General features: G+C 40.3%; 1 protein-coding gene across 1 annotated transcript; it reads left to right on the top strand.

Moving 5' to 3' along the window:
* Positions 1-16,415: 16,415 nt before the first annotated feature.
* zfp36l1b (zinc finger protein 36, C3H type-like 1b) lies at positions 16,416-21,890 on the top strand. Its single transcript, XM_068708604.1, has 2 exons — positions 16,416-16,598; positions 18,224-21,890. The coding sequence occupies exons 1-2, from the start codon at positions 16,545-16,547 to the stop codon at positions 19,241-19,243; spliced, it is 1,074 nt and encodes a 357-aa protein (XP_068564705.1). The 5' UTR covers positions 16,416-16,544; the 3' UTR covers positions 19,244-21,890.
* Positions 21,891-22,674: the final 784 nt, after the last annotated feature.

Here is a 22,674-nt window from a genome sequence, read left to right as displayed (position 1 = left end):
TATTTTCCAGATGAGTCATGGCTGAGTGGAGAGCAGTGGAGACAGCATTCTCTGTGGATTTGTTGGCTCTGTATGCAAACTGGTAAGGGTCCAGGCTGGCTGGGATGTTATTGATGTGTTGGTGAACCAGTTTATCAAAGTGCCACAGGGCAATAGTCATTTAGACTGGACATTGTAGATGTTTCAGGTTCAGGAACGATGGTGACTGTCTTAAAGCAGGTGGCAACACTCTCCTGCTACATTAATATGTTGAAAATGTCAGGGATGACATCAGTTAGCTGGTTGGCACATGTTCTTAGTCCACGACCAGGTATTTTATCAGGCCCAGCAGCTTTTTTTTAATCCTTGAAACACATTGCAGTGCAAACAATGTTGTTTAACAATAATTATTAAACTAAAAAGTAATTTCTTTTATTTAATCAAATCACAGTCTGGTCCTGAACTTACTGTAAAGATACATTTCCTCTACAGGACTTTTATTTTGAAGGGGTGCTGCAAAGGGAGAGAGGGGACACTGTATCATGAGGGAGAGAGTGGGAGAGAGGCAGACTAACACTGTTTATAGGGATGTTATTTCATAAGAATGGGGTATCATAGGAAAAGGCCATTTGCCTAAAAATCTCCAAGTCCTGAGTGTGTGCCTGTGTCTGTGCATCTTTGTGTGTGTCAAACTGCACTAATTATCTCATAAAATTGGCTTTATAGAAATAGGAACAGGTTAGAAAACTAGTCAAGTTTGTTGTTCTCCAGAAATGTTTGGTGGACATCAAACTACAGCCAAATGTGTAAACATGTTAAACAATACACCGCCTTTAACAATGCTGCAGCCCCTTTTGACCTCTATAATAATAATATAATCCACTCCCATGCTGGTGAAAGGTGATTTGTCTGATGGCAGTCTATCTGAAAGCAAGTCTGACATTTTTTGTCTGATGGCCTTTGCTTGGAATTTTCTGCATGTGACACACCTGGACAGGAGTTTTCTGCAGTTAAATGCAGGGACCGGAAATTTCTGCCATGGTGATGGTAATTCCTAAGTGACTCCTCAGTGAGTCAGGTTGTTGAATTCAGTTTTGGCTGAGGCAGACAAAAAATGCCACTCCAATGGCTTCAATATTTTACCTGAGGATTTAGGACAACCTGATAAATATATTGTGTGAAATTTGTGAATGTTGTAATAAAAATGTAATAGTAATAAAAAGGGAGCAGGTTGGAAACCAGGAGTATTTGCTGGTATTTATGTGAGTGACATTGGATGAAAATGCACACACTTCAGTACATTTGACTTATTATGCATGAAGAGTGAAAATTATGGAAAAGAGAGCAGATTTTAAAGCTGCCCTCCACTCTGACTGTTAGTTCCCCCTCTCTACCTCTGAACATTCCGTCCAATACAAACCAATTGAAAAATGTCAGAAAGGTATTTTCACTTAGCTTCAAAATCTTTATTATTATTCCGCCAGGTTTACTGAAACCTGTCTCATTCCACATTTTTCAACGTAGAAACTTCATTTAAACATCAATATCATCTATTAGGACATGCGCATTATTACTTTGTTCCATACTTTCAAAAATATTCAGTGTTTTACGCAAACATTTTCCCGATTGGGAAAATGTTTGCGTAAAACACTGAATATTTTGGACAAAATGTTCAAATTTGACACAATTTCATGCATTTTCATGCATTGTCAACTGCAATCTACTCATTCATACATCTATAAGTATCTAAGTTTGAAATGTGCCATATCTTCCCTATATTCTAGGTATAATTTGTCATTTAAATCCCATTAAAACGTTTTTAAATATTCAAATCAATTTATTTATTTTTATTTCCAAATTTTGGGTGCAGATTTATGGTAATGCTTGTATTGTGTTCATTTCTGGACGCTCAGAACCATCCAGACATGAGGTCAAACTTTCAGTTTGCTGAGCTGTCGTTTAACTGTCATTGGCACAGCTGTTTCAGAGCTATAGTGACCATATATTATATATTTACTGCAAATTCCTAGGCCACTTAGCCTGCAAGAAGTCTAAGTCCGACTCATGTTCCAAATAATTTAAACCTTTTTGTGAAGACCAAATGTATTCATAGAAGCCAGGGAAAACTTGAACAATGTTTTATTAGAGATCAATTATAACAGGTGTATTCAATTAAAATTCAGCGAGGTCCAGTTCGAGTGAATTTCCTCATCAAAGGTCCGGAACATCACAATAATGTTTAATTTGCGCAATGATTTATTCCCATATATGTTGAAGTAGCCAACAGTTGTATTAACATCTGTATGTAGTCAACAACTGACAATTGTCAAATACAATAAAGAAAGTTCAATTGAATAATATCTAAACAATACTCCAATTACAAATGTTTTTTCTCTCATTTCAAGTAAAATAAGGGCTGGATAAAAAACAATACATCAAGCTTTCTGTTATCAAGCAGAAAGCTTGATAACACTTTAGAATAACTACACGCTATGAAGCATAAGTAGTTAAGTATGAGTAAACACTTAATTAATCATTTATAAAGCATTGTTCCTCATCAAATAATGAGTGTTATTCTTGATTAACACTCATTAGTATACAATTTATAAATGTTTTATTCTTGATTAATAAGCTTGTCTATTATGTGTTTCATGATTGTGTTTTCATACTCCATAAATGATGGATTCCCCATTTGTAAATTAAATATTATATATATATATTACAAACCAATTATTAAGGAGTTGTAGGTGATTAATAACGTAATTATAACATGTTAGTAAATTATTAAGAACTTATTTAGATGCACATTATTTATGCATTATATATATATATATATATATATATATATATATAATGATTTAGATATGCACTAATGGTTAGGGACTATGTTAATATATGCTTTATAAATGCATATTAATACTGCAATTCATGATTAATTCAGGTGTTACTAGTCGTTAGTTAAGTATTTTGTGTGACCTCATCTAAAGTGAGGACTATCTATGCCTTACAAAGCATTTATAAATGACATTGAAAGGCCAGCAGTGCCTCAAAACCCACAAAAGTCTGTTATCTTCTCAACAGAAAAGACAAAAAGACACAACACAAAGTGATCAAGAACATATCAATATTTATTACAAGATGCAAACAATGTACTGTAAATACATAAGTTACCTCTCAACCATTCATTCATGTAAAAAACCTAAACAAATAGATTCTCCTTCGGGAGAACATGGCTGGATATAAAACATTTGTAAATGTAGAACTGGAGCTAACCAGGAGCTTTGCATATTAGTTTACTTTACTTATTTAATTATTCATTTTAACCAAGCATATCGATCTCCACTGTTCGCACTTTTCTTCAGTGAGAATCTGCTCATTGTTTGCAACCGCGACATGAGAAATGCCACTTTCAATACATCATCAATGTGGGACAAAGGGAAAGCCTGCTTAATACGTCATCAACGTGAGACAAACGTTTCCCTCAGGAACTTGTACGGAAGTGCACTTACGCTATGGAAAAATCCGACTTAATGGGAAGTTTTGACAGCTACAACAGTAGGCAGTGATCATTACCCAGTATCATGTTTGATAGGGGAACAAGTGACAGTCAGACCAGGAGGTGGAATACCAAAGTGGATCTTTCAAAGAGCAAACTTGGATGAGTTCCAAAAGTTAAGTGAGAGAAGAATGACAAAGATTGCCTTTGCTGGAGATATAGATGACATAAACAAGCAGATAACTTCAGCAATTATTATGGCAGCCAATAGATCTATACCCAGGAGTAAAAATAGGATAAATTAAAGCTGCAAGCAGCATTGATCGGGCCCTCGCAACGTCACACACGTCGAGGGTACTGGCAGGACTCTGCTTGATGCGGCAATGCATTTCTGTGACCATCATACACTGCATGCACAAGTTAGATGATATTTCCTGCGTCGACCAGCAGCATAGCAAGACCATGTTGCCAGGTCTTAAGCCTCAAATGTTTTAAGTGTACCTCCGATACAATCATAAATGTAAGCCTGTTAAGATCATTAAGAAAATGAATGTGTGAATGTGCTTCAGTATTTGTAACATAACAGACTGTCAGGTTACTGGGATGGAGTTCAACTCCCTGCAGTGTCCTACTGATTGTATTTGGACTTACATGAAAGTTAACAGAACAGCAGTGTCATTTGTTTTTACTTGAACACTTTAATTTGACACTGTTTTTATTTTAAGCTCTTCTGTAACTTTAGATTGTAGTGTGAAGCATTCATTGTAACATTTAAACTGATTCTCATGTAGAAGATCTAGACAGATCATTTATACTAATGCCCACTGACATGGTTTGAAAAACACTGTTGTCTAACTTTTGCTCTCCAAGCATCTTAGTTTGCACATATTTAGATCAGAGAAGTCTTTTTCTCATGGTGTGCCCACAAACCCTGTTTGGGCCGCTGTTATTATAGAATTCTGTTTACGTCCGTGGTTGCCAGTAGGTGGCGCTATGACTATGAGTTAATATTGGCATGCAGAAGTCCTAAAATCACGACAGCAATCAAGCATGTCAAGTTTGGGGCAGTTTTGACAAAGTAAGGTTGAGTTACAAAAGCTTAATGGATGATGGCGAATCATGTAAAATTGCCGCGACACCAAGTCCATGTTATCCGATGAAACATCAAGCATTTAGTAACTTTTAATCGTTAAGGTCTTTAGGTTGTTCTGACCAAATTCTAAGCTGATCGGATTATTTCCCTAGGAGGAGTTCGTAGTGCAGCACCTGGAAAAGGAAATAAAACCACAACAAATTCATACAAAATTCAAATTGGCTGACTTCCGGTTGGGTTTAGAGCATGGACCCCTAAGACTTTTTTTTAAGTCTACATGTGATACACCTGCTTACTTAATTTCATACATCTAGGTGAAACGTACTGCGAGGGCTGCATCGTCGAAATATTGTAGGGGGCGCTATCGAGCCGAGTTGCCACTCTGAAGCATTAAAATCACATCAGATAACTACATTCAGGATTTTAAATGTGTGTGACAAGTTTGATTTTGTTTTGAGTATTTTTAGCCCCTCAAAAACACCTTTGTTTTTCATGGCGAGGAATGCATCGCCACGGCAACGGCATTTCACGAAACAACAAGCTTTGAGTAACTTTTAATCACAAAGGTCTTTAGATTGTTCTGACCAAATTCTAAGTTGATCTGATTAGTTCCCTGGGAGGAGTTCGTTAAAGTAGAGCGCCTGGAAATTGAGAAAACGACACTAGAAATTCAGACTTAATTCAAAATGGCTGACTTCCGGTTGGGTTTAGGGCATGGCCCCAAGAGACTTTTATTTAAGTCCACATGTGATACATGTGCCTACCAAATTTTGTTAATCTATGTGAAACGTACTGCGAGGGCTGCTTCGTCGAAATTTTGTAGGGGGCGCTATTGAGCCGATTTAACACTCTGATTGAATAAAATCATATTACAGAACTACATTTTGGCCTTGTGATCTGTGTGTCAAGTTTGCTTGTGTTTCGAGCTTTTTTAACCTCTCCAAATGACCATCGTTTTTCACGGCGAAGACTGCGTTACCACGGCAACGGCGTTCGACGAAACGTCAAAAGCTTAGAGAACTGGCATTATGAACTTCTTACATTTGTGTGGAACAAATTTGATGTTGATCTGATTTTCCAACTAAGAGAAACAAGCCAAAGTATAAAGACTTTAACTTACTGTTGCCAGTAGGTGGCGCTATGACTATGATTCAAAATTGGCTTGCAGATGTGTTCAGGCCTGGAGTTTAATCAAACATGTGAAATCTGGTAAAGATCTGATGATGCGGATTCGAGTTACATCAGTTTATTCGTTCATGGCGAAGGATCGAAATTCGCAGATCCGCCACGTCGCCACGCTTCGACAACTTCCTACAATTTTCACAATGAAGCATTATCAAGGTCTTAAGGCTTTTGTGACAAAATTTGAGAGGGATCCGATTAATCTGTGAGCAGTAGGGTGTGAAAGTACACAACCTATGACTTCCTGTTGCCACTAGGTGGCGCTATTACTATAATTCAAAATTGTCATATACATGTGTTCAGGGTCAGGATGTTATGACATCTGAGAAATTTGGAGCAGATTAGGCAATGTACAGCCAAGTTACAATAACTTCCTGTTTCATGGCGAATGGTGTTTTTTTGCCGCCACGCCACGGACACATAGTTCGATAACTTTTTGATCTTTGAGTATCGTTTCACTGCCAAGGTCTCAAGAGCATACTGACCAAATCTGAAGGCAATCGGGTTTAATCTCTAGGAGGAGTTCGTTAAAGTACGGCGCCTTGAAACGGTCCAAAAACGTCATAAAATTCAAAATGGCCGACTTCCTGTTTGGTTTAGGATATACCTCCTTTTGACTTTTTTGTACGTCCCATCACGTTCCACATACCTACCAAATTTCATACAGCTAGGTGAAACCCAAAGTTGGGGCTACTCTGTAGGGGGCGCTATCGAGCCAAAATGTCATGCCGCAGCTGGACACCCCAATAATACTGGAATTTTCACCACGAATGAATTTTGTGCCAAATTTCAAAAGATTCCCAGTATCCCAAGCACCTCCTTTTTGCGATGAAACTGGTACGATAATAATAATAATAATAATAATAATAATAAAAAACATTAGAATAACAATAGGTCCTCCGCTCCGACTACGTCAGTGCTCGGGCCCTAATAATAATAATAATAATAAAAAACATTAGAATAACAATAGGTCCTCCGCTCCGACTACGTCGGTACTCGGGCCCTAATTAGAATAACAATAGGTCCTCCGCTCCGACTACGTCGGTGCTCGGGCCCTAATTAGAATAACAATAGGTCCTCTGCTCCGACTACGTCGGTGCTCGGGCCCTAATAATAATTAAAGCTGCAAGCAGCATTGATCGGGCCCTCGCAACGTCACACACGTCGAGGGTACTGGCAGGACTCTGGTTGATGCGGCAATGCATTTCTGTGACCATCATACACTGCATGCACAAGTTAGATGATATTTCCTGCGTCGACCAGCAGCATAGCAAAACCATGTTGCCCGGTCTTAAGCCTCAAATGTTTTGAGTGTACCTCCGATACAATCATAAATGTAAGCCTGTTAAGATCCTTATACACCCGTAGGTCCCCCATTTGGACGCAGAGTACATCAAAACTTAGAGAGTTTTGCGTTAAAAGTAAGTGGCAGAGAACCCACGAAGAACGAATATAGTGATGTTATAGTTCTGCAGAAACCTCAGCGTCCTGGGAACAACATGAACTAGGTCACTTCTACATGAGACAAACACATCTCCCATCAGCCAAGCAAACAAATAACAAAATATCATAAATCATACTCGATATGACTGGGACAGACCGGAGAAAACAGCTGCTACACTCCGTTAGCAACGTGCTACTTACGAACATGCAGCATTAAAAAGCATGTCCGCCTGACGGAGATTACGGACATAGTTTCCATTTCTCTCCCCGGTAAACCATCGCAGAGATATTCAGCTTCGAACACAAAAAGTCACACAGCTTTCATCGAATATTGTACTTACTTTTGGTCGAATCTCAGCGAAAAAATGGAATATCTCCGTACTTCCACTGCATGTTTGTCCAGCTGCTGGTGCTCCGTGTGAATCCGTTCGATTCGTGTCTCTCCGACACTCCTCGGATTCTTGGGAGGGTTGGAAGCTCAGCAAATCAGATTTCAGAGCTGGACGTTTTTGAGCTTTATTGGCTAATAGTGCTGTCAATCATCTAGCTTTCAATTCCAGGCAATTCTGTTGGCTCCTACGGTTCGAAGGATGTCTCAATGGTGAAAATCGGAGAAGGGGGGGCTGAGATACAGCCCTGAACAGAGAGAATGGCTGAGTCTGAAGCAGTATTTGACCTTAAACTAAACAACTAAAAAGGGCTTAGAAAGAGCTTAAAACACTAAAAAAACGTCCAATCTTCTTTCTATTGATTCATTGAACATCAGGAGTGATACATAGAAGTGATATAGAGTGTTTTTGAATTTTAAAAATACTTTTTTATTCAAATATTGGAATATTTGATCAGTTTTCTAATTTTATATGCTCTATATTTTATAAATGTTTCACTGTATCTATGTATAGCTGTGTATATAGAGCCTATATCAGTTGTTCTAAGAGCCCAGCATATTAAAAGTCTTGGATACCCATACTTTCCAAAAAACAATACCCTAAAAGTGCTGTTTTTCAAGATCGAGCTTTTGAGTTTTCCAAGTTGTGCTGTGTTCCATCCTTATCTTATGTGAACCTGTAACATGTATTCTGATAGTTCCATGATTTTTCTCATCTCAAAAATATATTTAAAAAAAAAAAAAAAAAAAATATTTTTTTATTTTTTTTTATACAATTAATTAGGTATTTCTTATCTTTATTCTAGCTGAGGCCTGCAAATAGGCCTCGGGTGTAAAAGGATTTTTTAAGAAAATGAACGTGTGAATGTGCTTCAGTATTTGTAACATAACAGACTGTCAGGTTACTGGGATGGAGTTCAACTCCCTGCAGTGTCCTGCTGATTGTATTTGGACTTACATGAAAGTTAACAGAACAGCAGTGTCATTTGTTTTTACTTGAACACTTTAATTTGACACTGTTTTCATTTTAAGCTCTTCTGTAACTTTAGATTGTAGTGTGAAGCATTCATTGTAACATTTAACCTGATTCTCATGTAGAAGCTCTAGACAGATCATTTATACTAATGCCCACTGACATGGTTTGAAAAACACTGTTGATTATCTTTTGTTCTCCAAGCATCTTAGTTTGCACATATTTAGATCAGAGAAGTCTTTTTCTCATGGTGTGCCCACAAACCCTGTTTGGGCCGCTGTTATTATAGAATTCTGTTTACGTCCGTGGTTGCCAGTAGGTGGCGCTATGACTATGAGTTAATATTGGCATGCAGAAGTCCTAAAATCACGACAGCAATCAAGCATGTCAAGTTTGGGGCAGTTTTGACAAAGTAAGGTTGAGTTACAAAAGCTTGATGGATGATGGCGAATCATGTAAAATTGACGCTACACCAAGTCCATGTTATCCGATGAAACATCAAGCTTTTAGTAACTTTTAATCGTTAAGGTCTTTAGGTTGTTCTGACCAAATTCTAAGATGATCGGATTATTTCCCTAGGAGAAGTTCGTAGTGCAGCACCTGGAAAAGGAAATAAAACCACAAGAAATTCATACAAAATTCAAATTGGCTGACTTCCGGTTGGGTTTAGAGCATGGACCCCTAAGACTTTTTTTTAAGTCTACATGTGATACACCTGCTTACTTAATTTCATACATCTCGGTGAAACGTACTGCGAGGGCTGCATCGTCGAAATTTTGTAGGGGGCGCTATTGAGCCGATTTAACACTCTGATTGAATAAAATCATATTATAGAACTACATTTTGGCCTTGTGATCTGTGTGTCAAGTTTGCTTGTGTTTCGAGCTTTTTTAACCTCTCCAAATGACCATCGTTTTTCACGGCGAAGACTGCGTTACCACGGCAACGGCGTTCAACGAAACATCAAAAGCTTAGAGAACTGGCAAATATGAACTTCTTACATTTGTGTGGAACAAATTTGATGTTGATCTGATTTTCTAACTAAGAGAAACAAGCCAAAGTATAAAGACTTTAACTTACTGTTGCCAGTAGGTGGCGCTATGACTTTGATTCAAAATTGGCTTGCAGATGTCTTCAGGCCTGGAGTTTAATCAAACATGTGAAATCTGGTAAAGATCTGATGATGCGGAGTCGAGTTACATCAGTTTATTCGTTCATGGCGAAGGATCGAAATTCGCAGAGCCGCCACGTCGCCATGCTTCGACAACTTCCTACAATTTTCACAATGAAGCATTATCAACGTCTTAAGGCTTTTGTGACAAAATTTGAGAGGGATCCGATTAATCTGTGAGCAGTAGGGTGTCAAAGTACACAACCTATGACTTCCTGTTGCCACTAGGTGGCGCTATTACTATGATTCTAAATTGTCATATACATGTGTTCAGGGTCAGGATGTTATGACATATGAGAAATTTGGAGCAGATTAGGCAATGTACAGCCGAGTTACAACAACTTCCTGTTTCATGGCGAATGGTGTTTTTTTGCCGCCACGCCACGGACACATAGTTCGATAACTTTTTGATCTTTGAGTATCGTTTCACTGCCAAGGTCTCAAGAGCATACTGACCAAATCTGAAGGCAATCGGGTTTAATCTCTAGGAGGAGTTCGTTAAAGTACGGCGCCTTGAAACGGTCCAAAAACGTCATAAAATTCAAAATGGCCGACTTCCTGTTTGGTTTAGGATATACCTCCTTTTGACTTTTTTGTACGTCCCATCACGTTCCACATACCTACCAAATTTCATACAGCTAGGTCAAACCCAAAGTTGGGGCTACTCTGTAGGGGGCGCTATCGAGCCAAAATGTCATGCCGCAGCTGGACACCCCAATAATACTGGAATTTTCACCACGATTGAATTTTGTGCCAAATTTCAAAAGATTCCCAGTATCCCAAGCACCTCCTTTTTGCGATGAAACTGGTACGATAATAATAATAATAATAATAATAATAATAATAATAATAAAAAACATTAGAATAACAATAGGTCCTCCGCTCCGACTACGTCGGTGCTCGGGCCCTAATAATAATAATAATGATAAAAAACATTAGAATAACAATAGGTCCTCCGCTCCGACTACGTCGGTGCTCGGGCCCTAATAAGAAACTTGTTCCATGGTGGACAGAGGAGTGCTGCCAGGCTGTTAAAAAAAGGAAGAAAGCATTCAGACATGTCAGAAGAACCCATAACATGCAGCATTTGATTCAATATAAAAAGGCACAAGCAATGATGAGAAGAACAGTACGACAAGCTAAGAGAGATAGTTGGAGACATTTTTGCAATAAAATAGGAAGAACTACTCCTGTGGGAGAGGTATGGGGAATGATAAAGAGGATAGGAGGAGATAGAAGGGAATGGGATTTTTGACATCTGACGAGGAAACAACGGTCTCCAACATGGAAAAGGCAGAGATAATGGCCAAGGCATTTGTGAAGATTCATGGTTCAGATAAGTTGTCGGAAGAAGAAAGAAGGAGAAGGGAAAGAAGAATGAACCAGCATCCAAATGTGTTAGACAGGAGGGAGAAAACACATGATAAAATGAATGAATCTTTTACTTTGGCAGAGATGGTGAGAGCAATAAATGGATCAAGACCCACATCATCCGGGGACAATCAGGTATACTACGTCATGCTAAGGCATTTGGGAAAAGGAGCACTCTTGAAGCTGCTGTGCCTTTATAACAGAGTGTGGGAGAAAGGAAAGTAACCAAGCACATGGAAAGAGGCAGTAGTGATTCCGATAGAAAACCTGGCAAAGATCCATCTAAACCCGCCAGCTACAGACCAATAGCACTAACATCTAATATGTGTAAGATAATGGAAAGGATGATAATATTTTCATATGAGCTTGAGAAGAGAAGAATGCTGGCAAGTTTTCAGAGTGGTTTTAGGAAGGGAAGGACCACCATGGACTCAGTGATAAGGCTAGAGACTGAAAGAAGAAAAGCCCAGGCAAATAACGAGTCATTGTTGTGTTTTTTGACATAGAAAAAGCTTATGACATGACGTGGAAGGAAGGTTTGCTAATTAAGCTGCACAAAATGGGAATTGGTGGGAGAGTTTATAACTGGGTAAAGGATTTTCTGTTTGGAAGAAAACTTCAAGTACGAATTGGGTCGGACATGTCAAATCAATACATAGTTGATAATGGTATGCCTCAAGGTAGTGTGATTAACCCGCTACTCTTCATCATTATGATTAATGACATATTCACAAAGGTACCAGTAGATATAGGTCTCTGTTTGCTGATGATGGGGCCTTGTGGAAGAAAGGAAGGAACATGAAACATGCAATCAGAAAAGTACAAGAAGCAATTGATGAGGCGGTGAAGTGGGGGTATGATTGGGGGTTCAGGTTTTCAGTTGAAAAAACACAAACTGTGTTTTTCACCAGGAAAATAATCAAGGATGGGATGAAGCTAAGGATGTATGGGAGAGACTTAGAAAGGGTTGGAACATTTACATTTCTGGGTGTTCTTTTTGATTCATGGTTAACATGGACAGACTATATCAGCAGAATAGAGGAAAAATGCAATAAGATCTGTGTTGGATTACGGCAGCATAGCATACGGATCAGCAGCCAAATCTCTTAATGTTAAATTAGATGTGGTTCAGGCACAGGCATTAAGAGTATGTAGTGGAGCATTTAAAACATTGCCAATACATGCCCTGCGGGTAGAAATGGGAGAAATGCTGCTGGATTTAAGGAGAAAGCAACTAATGACAAACTACTGGGCTAATTTACAGGGACACAATGATTCTCACCCTGCAAAAGGAGTGCTGCAGGTGGTCTGGGAGAATGGGAGGAGTCAGAGAGACAACTTTGGTTGGGTAGACAATGACATTGCAAGGGAATTGGAAGTGTTTGGGTGGATGAATTGGCAAAGAGGGCTTTAAAAGAAAGGAAACATAGAAATGAAGATTAGTATCGGTAAGGCACAGGTCAAATGTATTATCTGGGAAAATATCAACCAAATGTGGCAAAATAGGTGGGACAGAGAGGAGAAAAGGAGACATCTATATCATATTCAAAAGAGCGTCAAAGTTACCAGGGTAGGAAGTAGGAACAGGAGAGACCCTGTGTTGAGAAGGTTATGGTTGGGCCATAGTGCACTAAACAAAACACTGAAAATGATAGGGGAACACCAGACAGACAGTGTGAAGGATGTGGAGAAGAGGAGTCAGTTGAGCACGTAGTGATGAGTTGTAGGGAGTATGAGATGCAGAGAGAGATGACGAGGAATAATCTGAGGGAATTAGGGGTGCATGAATGCACACTGAAAGGAGTACTGAGCATGGGTGAGAGAGCACAGGTTTGGGTACTGTTAGCTTTCTTAAAGAACACAGGGTTTTTTATATGTATGATTGAAATGCAGGGATAAGGTACAAGGGTGCTGGTTAGAGTGCTTGTTTGTTTGTTGTTGTTGTTTTTATTTATTTGTTGTGGTTTGTTTTGTTTTGTTTTGTTCTGGGGTAAAGAGTGTGGTCTATTGTCTGATCCAGACTCCGGAGCAGAAGGTGTCAGTAATGCACCAATAAGATGGATGCCAACCGCTGTAAAACCAAAAGAAGAAGAAGTAGAAGAAGCAAAATCTGACTTAAATTGAAAAGGCGCACAGACCTGGGCCAGAAAGAATGACTGCTGACGGGCCTCCAATGTCCGTCAGTGTGTTTCTTAGTTTGCTGGCACCTACACATTATGGAGGATGAGTATCTAGCTAGCCCACCAGCTAACAAGTCACTAACTAGAGGTCCTGAGACGGCGCACGGGACCGGGAGCGTGGGCGCCGTGATCTGCCCCACCGGGAGCGTTTCAGAAGCGGAGTGCTCGCGGCGCCACCCGCGAAAATCGTGAGATTCCGCGATAAGATGTGTAACAACCACGGATGTATTGTGAAGAATTTAAAGTTAAAAAGCAATGTTAGTGTGTTTAATAATCACTCCTAGTGGTGGATATAATGTTATAACATGTTTGTTTGGAAAAGTGTTAAATCATAAAAGTATAATCATTCTATGTATCAAACTCTAAAATACAGTTACTGAATGTTTTGAGGGAAAGAGAGAGACCTTTGAGACAGGCTTTTCAGATCCGAAAACAACTGTATGATAATGAGATGAGTTTGGTGAGCCGACTTCAGGAATGTAAGGTGTTAACAGTGGGGGAAGGAGATGTATTGATCAAACAGAGATGTAGATGAAGACAGCCCTAAGAAAACATGGGGGTCGGGTACATGCTGTTTTTTGAGGAGGAGGACAGGTCGGACCAGAGGACACTATTCAGACATTATGCGGATCACTTAGACCAATGGAGAGCATTGTCAGAGGATAGGAGGAGACAATCAGATTCCAGCCAATCACAAAGCTGACAATGCACTTTTGAAAGTAAACTACTGACTTTTGGGTATAAAAACATTGTTTGGAGAGACGTTATTCAGTTCTTGGCGATCCTCTTTACTGTGAACTGGCGTTTGTAGGCCGGTGGGGGGGGGGGGGAGTCTTTGAACTCGGTTTCGCGATTCCTTACTGTCGACAGTGTAATTCAGTTTGTAACTGTCTTTTAGCATTTGTAAATTATAAATACTTTTTCATTGTAAGCCGGATCCAGCTGATTTTTCTTAGTGTGACTTTGTTGCTCAAACAACAACGAAAGAGCGAGAGGTCTGCGGCCTCCTGGGAGCAGAGGTCTCACTTCACCACAGTATAAAGAGAACAACAAACACATAAAAAGTTACTTTACCTGTCCGACGTTGAATTGCTGTTGATTTGGTCATATTTCCCTGTTTTTTGAGACATTTTTAAGCTTGGATGTTGAATCTTACATTTGTGTGGTCAATGCAAAATACAAGAAGAAGAAGAGAAGTGTAGAAGAAGAGCAACGGCAAAACAAGCATAAACCCGACACAGGGGCTCTCGCACGCCCTCTTTTTTGAGGCAGAGGTAGTGTTTGCCTCCCCTGTGTGCTTTTTCACTAAATATGTTCTACACATATGAAATACAGTACCTATTCTATGTAAAGAAAGGACATATAATAAGTGTCTACAAATATTACAGTGGTGACAAACAATGAGACAGCAAAAGGCACATGCTCAACCCAGTTAGTGAGGGATTGCGCAATCTGAGGTGAGGCACAGCTCGTCGCTGCCTAACTTTGCGTGTCTCCTCTCAGTTTGAACAGGACATGCGCTAATTCAGCAATTTTGGTTATGAAAATGCTTGAAATGATTGGAATCATACATAAATTACATTTATAGCACAGATCAGTAGAGAAATATTAATATTTATTTTATTTTAGCATTATTTGTTTTTTACTTTTCATGATGACATGTGAGGCTCTGCCTCACCTGCCTCCCCTGACCGCACGTCCCTGAATCCAGGAGACAGTTGGCTAACTAGCTGTTATATGATAAGGACAATGTTAGATGACCATTTATCTGTTCATATGAGTGGAGTGAATGTGAACGTTTTATACCTAGTAAATTCCGTTCATTCAGGTGTGAAGTGATGTCAATCAAAAGTGCCACGATATTATATTCTTATCTTCTAAAAAGAGAAAATTGTTTGCATTTATCTGTGATCATTGAAACAATTTGTTTCAGCTATATTTTCCTCTCTGTTAACATCATTGTTGGACAGTATATTAATGTGTTCGGATTATGATCATATTGGGCTCTTAGATTCATTTATATGCGCCTAATTTCGGCTTTGAGTGGGTACGTTTGCTCAAAAGATTTGAGCTTGGCGCTTCACATTACCGCTTTTAATAACCATCACGGTCTCTGAACATTTGAGACATACTGGTTTTGAACTGGTTGTATGAATAATTAACATATAAGAGTCTGTCCATTCTTGGTTAAAGGCTCTGGTTAAACTGTCCACATTTCTTTTTTCGAGCACGTCAATAACTTCTCTGACTCACATACTTTTTCCGATTATTGGGTCTCTCTTCCCGTCTCCCCTGTGTGTGCGATAGATACTCTGGCACTGTTAGGACTGCGTAAATGGAAGAATTAGGAGGAAACGAGTGTTCAGGGATCCCTTCATCCATAAGAACTTACATTTCTTTGCCAATAAAAACCTTTTTCTTGGTCTTCCTCTCGGTAGTTGCTGTAATTCACTGTAAAGAACCATTGATTCTATGCATCAACATTCATAAGGTGCTTTGCGTTGACCATTTATGGTTGCATGGGTGTGTAGAGGGCGGGATGTGGCTGAACCAGCTGCACACATTTACAGGTTGATTTGGGATTTATAAAAGGCAATTGAGCATTGGCAGGCAGAAGCAAGGTTTTATGAATTAGAATATTATTTTCCGTAGGTTCATTTCCTCCTTTCAACATAAACAAACATTTAGTGTGGATCCTACGCACTGTTTCATAAATGACACCCAAGAGCTATCAAAGCAGCAGCAGAGCTTGAACACTTTTCTTTTCTTCCGATAAGGTAGTCGTTTTCTGTATCGGCTAAGTGAATGAGCAGGAGATATGCTAATAAGATTTATGATTTGCTGAGCTGGTAATACTGGAATGGTCAGTGACTTTTGTATTGGATTGGTGTGGAAACCTAAGCAGCCACACATCATGTGATTAATAGTTACTTTATGCAGGCCCTATCATTATACATATTTTAAGTATTTAGGAAAATAGACACCCAATATTTGTTTTCTATATAGACTATGAAATGACCATTCTAGATACAAGGCAGGTCCATGTTTGTCCGACAGAGGCGTTGTTTGCCCTGAGGCTGTGGCTGCATGTCTGTGCGTGCCAACCGGAAGCCCGCCCTCCATGCTGGCGTGGCCGCCGGCTGCTGAAAAAGAACTGCGCAGCACCACGGCACGGCAGAGGGGGGGGGGCTCCACGGGGCTGAAAACCGCAGAACCTAGTCTACCTTATATAACTACCAGCTCGTATTATCCTACTTTACCAACAAACATGACAGCGACTTTTATTTCTCCTATCTTCGAATACAGAGACGTGTCTAATAAGGTAAATGACGCCTATGCGGGGGCATCGACCGCCTGAGCAGCAGTTAGTTATTTTCTGTAGAAACCATGCTAACCATAGCCTAGCCACTTTGTTACTGGAAGTTTGATATTACGTTTGAGGGCAGTAACTCACATCGCCACTTGATTGCCGACGGGTTACAGTACTTGCATCCCTGAATTGTCAACGTTAAATGCCATTCAGCAGCTGTAAATCAGTAATTTACATTAATTTGCATTAACGTTATTTAGAAATAAGTTTGTGCGATGCAAAGTAGTATACGGTTCACGTAATATGAGTGTGACGCACACAGGTAATCGGTGTTTATTGTTAAATTAACATAAAATAGCTGACTGTGTGTGTGAGATATCTTTTAAGGCTAGTCTTGTGTAACTTCACGCAACGTTAGGCATTTAATGTAAACTAAGCGTTAACTTGTGTAACAAGGTTTAAGGAAACTAGTCGCTTATTCGCAGCCACGATGCATAAAATTAATAATTGACCAATGTTCGACACGACAGTCTTCTTCAGGATAAAGAATGCTAACTAGCGTTAACTGAACTTTCTTTGCATCTGTGTAACGTTCTGCAGTCTGAAGTTGAGTAGGTCCGTGTTGTGTTACCGTTGTTATAGAGGAGAGAAAGAAGTCATTAAATTGCAACTCATAACTCGTATTCATTTGTTTTATCAACATTACCTTTTTATCTTAATTCTAGTCTGTGAACCTTCTGAGCACTTACTATCAGTCTGCTACGTGTCAGACCCACGTGCGTTTACTAAACTGCCGATCTTCTCTATTGATGCTGCTGCTGCATATGTTTAACAGTCTTTAGAATCACAACACATGGAAGTTAAGCTCCAGGTCGATCACATATGGAGCCAAGAGCTGCATAGGAGCAGGCCAATTATTCACAGAACAGATGCAGTGTTAAAGTAATGGTAAATTACTGTTTTACAGAAGCTCACTTTGTGCTCCACATAATATAGAATTAAAAAAATGCACGATAGTTGCTGCCAGGCAGTGTTTCTCAACTGTGGGGTTGGGTTTTCAAAGACTGATGCAGATATGTTATGATACATTTTAATATACAAAGTGATTTGTAAAATCTTAAAATACAAGACGCTTTACACAATCATCCGGAGCTCTCCCTGTGCTTTTAACAGAATTAATCAGATTCTTTCAACCAGGTTTTGTCATTTAGACTTTATTTCAGATTCTGCTTTTCAATTCTATTTTGTATGGAATTACGGTTCTGATTTATGGAAATAAATCAGAATATGGAAAAAGACACTTAATTTACACAGCCATTAACAGCAATTTGTTATATGACCTTATATGTGAACTTAAGACAGTAAAACACATTCTTTATCATGCCAGTTAAAGTTCACTGTTTTAACTTTAATTTGTGTTGGATGATTTTTTATCAGTATGACACACTTTAAGACACAAGCAGTGTGTAACGGCTGATATAAAAAAGCACATTAGGTCCAAACTTTGCTTTCAGAGAGTAAAATTATAAATAATTTTTCCAATTGCCTGTTTTTTAATCTGGAACCAGTTCAAAGTTTTCAGTTCCCAACCCTGCTTGTGATTGTCTGTCTTCTTAATGACACATGTCTCTTTACAGAACAGTACAATGATTAACTACAGCATCATCAACAGTCTTGATGGACCTCATCTGACGTCTGTCCCATGCTCGAGTGCCAACCTCTCCTGCTGCATTCCCACTGGGTCAATGCTGGACAGGAAGGTGGTGGGGGCACCCTCTGCAGCAAGGCCATTTCAACGCCGTCACTCAATCAGCCTCACCAGTGCAAAGTTCAGTCAGAGCCAGTTTGTCAACAACCTTAAAAGGGATCCCTCAGTTTTGTTGGGTAGCAGCTGCATCAACAACAAGGAGAACCATTTCCACAAGCGCTCCCTTTCCGTGCTGGGGGATAGGCTGTGGCCCGGCAGTCCGGCATGTGTGGGTGGAAGCAGCCAAGTGAACTTGAGTCGCTATAAGACGGAGCTCTGCCGGCCCTTTGAGGAGAACGGTACTTGTAAATATGGTGATAAGTGCCAGTTCGCCCACGGCATGCATGAGCTGCGCAGCCTGAGCCGTCACCCAAAGTACAAGACTGAGCTGTGTCGCACCTTCCACACCATCGGCTTCTGTCCGTACGGCCCGCGATGCCACTTTATCCACAATGCAGAGGAGCGCCGCGGGCCCCCTCCCCTCTCCACCATCAACAAGATGGAGCGCCCTCGCCTGCAGCACAGCTTCAGCTTCGCTGGCTTCCCCAGCTCCAGTGGCCGGCTGGACAGCCCCACTTCCATCACACCCCCGCCCATGTTCTCCACTGAAGACTTGACGGAGTGGCAGAGCGAACCCTTTGCTCACTCCAGCCAGGAGCTTGCCAGCCTGTTTGGCCCCAGCTTGGGACCTCCACTTGTGTCTGAGCTTCACGGCCTGACCCCACCTTCCCTGACCACCCCCTACCTTTTCCAGCCCACATCAGAGATCTCCCCCAGCCCCCCAGACTCTCTGTCTGACCAGGAAGGCTACCAGAGCAGCCTGGGCAGTCAGAGCGGCTCAGAGTCCCCACTCCTGGATGCCTCCCATCGCCTTCCCATCTTCAGCAGGCTCTCTGTCTCTGATGACTGAGGTGTTTGCATCCCTCGGCCTGAGATGGGAGGAATGGAAAAAAAGACAGATGAGGGTGAAGACCATTCACCGCTTTTGCTCTGTTTACAGGAGAAGCAGGCCTCTCTGTGCATTGTTGTAGCCAAGCGAGTCATCATAAATCCAGATCAAGTCTACTTCCGATATTGTGAACAGTTGGTAAACCAGAATGTTATTCACGTACAGGCCTGCACTGGTGCCATGGTGGAATGAATGTGAATGATTGTGTTCAGTAGTTTAATATGACTTCTTTTGTGCTGTAGGAGTGGCAGCGGGGTCGCTGTGCTGGGCAAAGTTTTAGTGTTGTGTGTCTTTACACAGTCATTATTATTATTATTATTATTATTATTATTATTATTATGATGATGATCACCTGTGGCACAATCCTGACAACCTCCTAGAGGCTTGTGTCAACTCAGTGTTACATTTTTAAAGGATCATCCCCATAAAATGAACAAGAGAATGTCGGTAGACAGTAAGATTCTAAAAGTGCCTTGGAGTTTATTCATTTGAAGCCATAAGTGAGCCTGACTTTCATTTTCACTCTAATCAAGTCCAGTCTCCTGTTCCTCTCACATGTCATAGTGACTGTTTTAAGAGTGTGACTGACGGGTTGCTTTCTTCCAGTCGGGCTGGAATCCCGGTGCTTTGGTGAGCAAACAGAGAACGATAACTGATATTACAGAGACCCTTTCTTTTAAAACGGCCAATATCAGGGTTTTGAATCCTTGAATGTGATTTAAAATCTCTGAAGTTGCAGGTCAAGTGAAAGTCATTTCATCCAGGTTACCAGAAAACATATTCTCTCACTTACTTTTATTGGCATACTTGTGGTTTTGTTTGTCCAGGTTTGGAGATATGCGTCTGAGATCTTGCCTCCGTCCCAGTGAAATGGAGGTGGGTGTAATCTAGTTTGCTGTATTCACAGCATAAATGCATTCAACAGCAATATCTTGTCCGGATAGATGTTTGTGTCTCTTTATCGTCCACAAAAAACGCGGGGGGAAGTTTTCATACTGACTATTGCTTTTGTACCATTTTAGTTCCAATGACAGCTGTGGCACAGATTAACAGGAACACTATGTGTTGAACTTCTAAAATCCTGTTTGTGCCAATCATTTCACAAGGAAGAAAGAAAGTAAGACATTTGTGTTTCTAATTTGGGTGAGCTGAGTCTTAGGACTTTAAACTTCTAGCAGCCAACCTTTACAGCAGTCGGCAGGTTCTTGGTGTTAATTTTCCATGTTGGTCTTTAGATCATTTTGGTCAGCAGTCAAGCTTTGTCCAATCACCTAAAGATAAATTTTCTGTCTGAAGTGAGGTCAGCTAACTGAACTCAAACACGCTCCTGTTGATTCCACCATTTGTGTTGTTGTTGTTGTTGTTGTTGTTGTTGTTGTCTAGTTTATTTCCCAATGTCTTCTGTGTAAGGGCTTTGGCTGTCACTGCTTATTTATCAAAATGTATTTATTGCTGATCTTAAGCATTTTTATTTTGTATTTATCTGGTTAATGGAATGATAAAATATATATTTTCATTTATGTGAAATTATGATCTTCCATATTAATTGCAAGGTTCTGAAGACGTATTTGTGCTATATTTTTTTTCACAGTTAATATATTGTACTGCAATGACACGTTTTGTATCATTTGATTTATTTTGAAAGTGAATCTTTATTTAAAACAAGTTAAATTATTTGTTTAGTCCTCCCAGTGAGTGAGTATGGATGCTCTCTGGGTTGACACAGCAGCGGCTCACTTCTGGCTCGCTTATCTTTTCACACAGTGTCAGTGTCTTTTTTTGCCATAGCAGCTTGTGTCTCTAAAGCGTAAAATTCACGGTGAATGTATATGAATGCCCATATTTAGTGGCTATTGAATTGAATTCTAAGGCCTAACATGCACTAAAATGTTTGGAGAAATAATTTAGTATACAGACACAGATGCATGGAACAATACATTAAGTGGTTTAAGACCATACTTTAAATTTCATTGTTCTCAAAGTGTGTTACAACCTCAACATCTTGTAACCTTGAACCCTGTTTACATCTCCCACCTGCATCTGACAAAATGTCCATGCCACACATTAACCAGAGCGTCACTGTGTTCAGGCCTCTCATACCTGCTGCAGTTCTGGGTAGCATCTTCTTTCATCCTCTGGAATGTAAACTGGCTCTGGAACAGTATTGTCCTCATATCTGTGTCTTTTACTGGGATGAATTACCATTTGTCACTGAATCAGTTTAACTCTGTGACTAAAGCATTGTAAGCTCTTAATTTGAAAAATTGATGAAAGCACACCTGTTTCACAGTATCTTGCACAGACTTGATAGCACTTTAAGTCAGCACAATGATTATGTAAAGGTTATCTTTGACCACTTTTTCCCATGAAAGTGCCTATAAATACATTCCAGGTTTCTCAAATGTTGTGCCTTCATATTTTTCTATAACCGAGCAGATAAAAGCCCAAAACGTGTCTCTGTAGGTTAGCGGTTCACAGGATTTACACATGAAAAGCACCTGTTGAATGTATTCACCAGCAACTGTCACTGTTAGAAATAACTTTGTTCATGGTTTGTTTTCAGATGACAGATTGCAGTTAAAACAAATAAAACATGTATTTATATTGATTGTGTGAGTTCCTATGAATTCCTTGTGTGTAAATGGCAGACCATCAGTAGTTAACTGAGCTCGACACTGCTGAAGTTCAAGGTGAGATTTTAATTATCTTTCAAAGCATCCTGTAGTCATGCATGTTTCCCCAACCTTTTTTGGCTCCTGAGCCTCATGGTACCTCATGGTACATGAGGCTCCTGAGCCTCATGGTACCTCATGGTACCATGAGGCTCCTGAGCCAGTCATGGTACCATGAGGTACCATGAGGCTCAGGAGCCTCATGGTACCATGAGGTACCATGAGGCTCAGGAGCCTCATGTACCATGAGGTACCATGAGGCTCAGGAGCCAAAAAAGGTTGGGGAAACATGCAACCATGCAACATGCAACCATGCACCATGAGGCTCAGGAGCCTCATGTACCATGAGGTACCATGAGGCTCAGGAGCCTCATGGTACCATGAGGCTCCTGAGCCTCTCCCACATGAGTACATGAGCCTCTCTCAGGAGCCTCATGTACCATGAGGCTCAGGAAATGCCTCCTTCCGTGAAGGCTGAGTGGGAGAATTGGAAGTCTCGGGAGCAGAAGAGGCGGTAAAGGTATCATGCATCAGCTGCAATTGGTTGGAGAGGGAACCCACCATGTTCTCCAGAGAGGACTGAAACGTACCCTGATGGGCCTGCAGCTGCTGCATGGTGGTAGAGAGTGATGTCAGCAGTTGTTCGTGTTGGTGAAGTCGTTGGCCTCGATTCTGAATGGCTGCTCTGAGAGGGTCTGATCCTGCAGAGTCTGTCATGGC

Source organism: Cebidichthys violaceus, unplaced genomic scaffold (genome assembly GCF_023349555.1).
Source record: "Cebidichthys violaceus isolate CVI_PGR_0920_01 unplaced genomic scaffold, fCebVio1.0.p SCAF_14, whole genome shotgun sequence".
Classification (NCBI taxonomy): domain Eukaryota; kingdom Metazoa; phylum Chordata; class Actinopteri; order Perciformes; family Stichaeidae; genus Cebidichthys; species Cebidichthys violaceus.
This window is presented reverse-complemented; position numbering and strand designations above follow the sequence as displayed.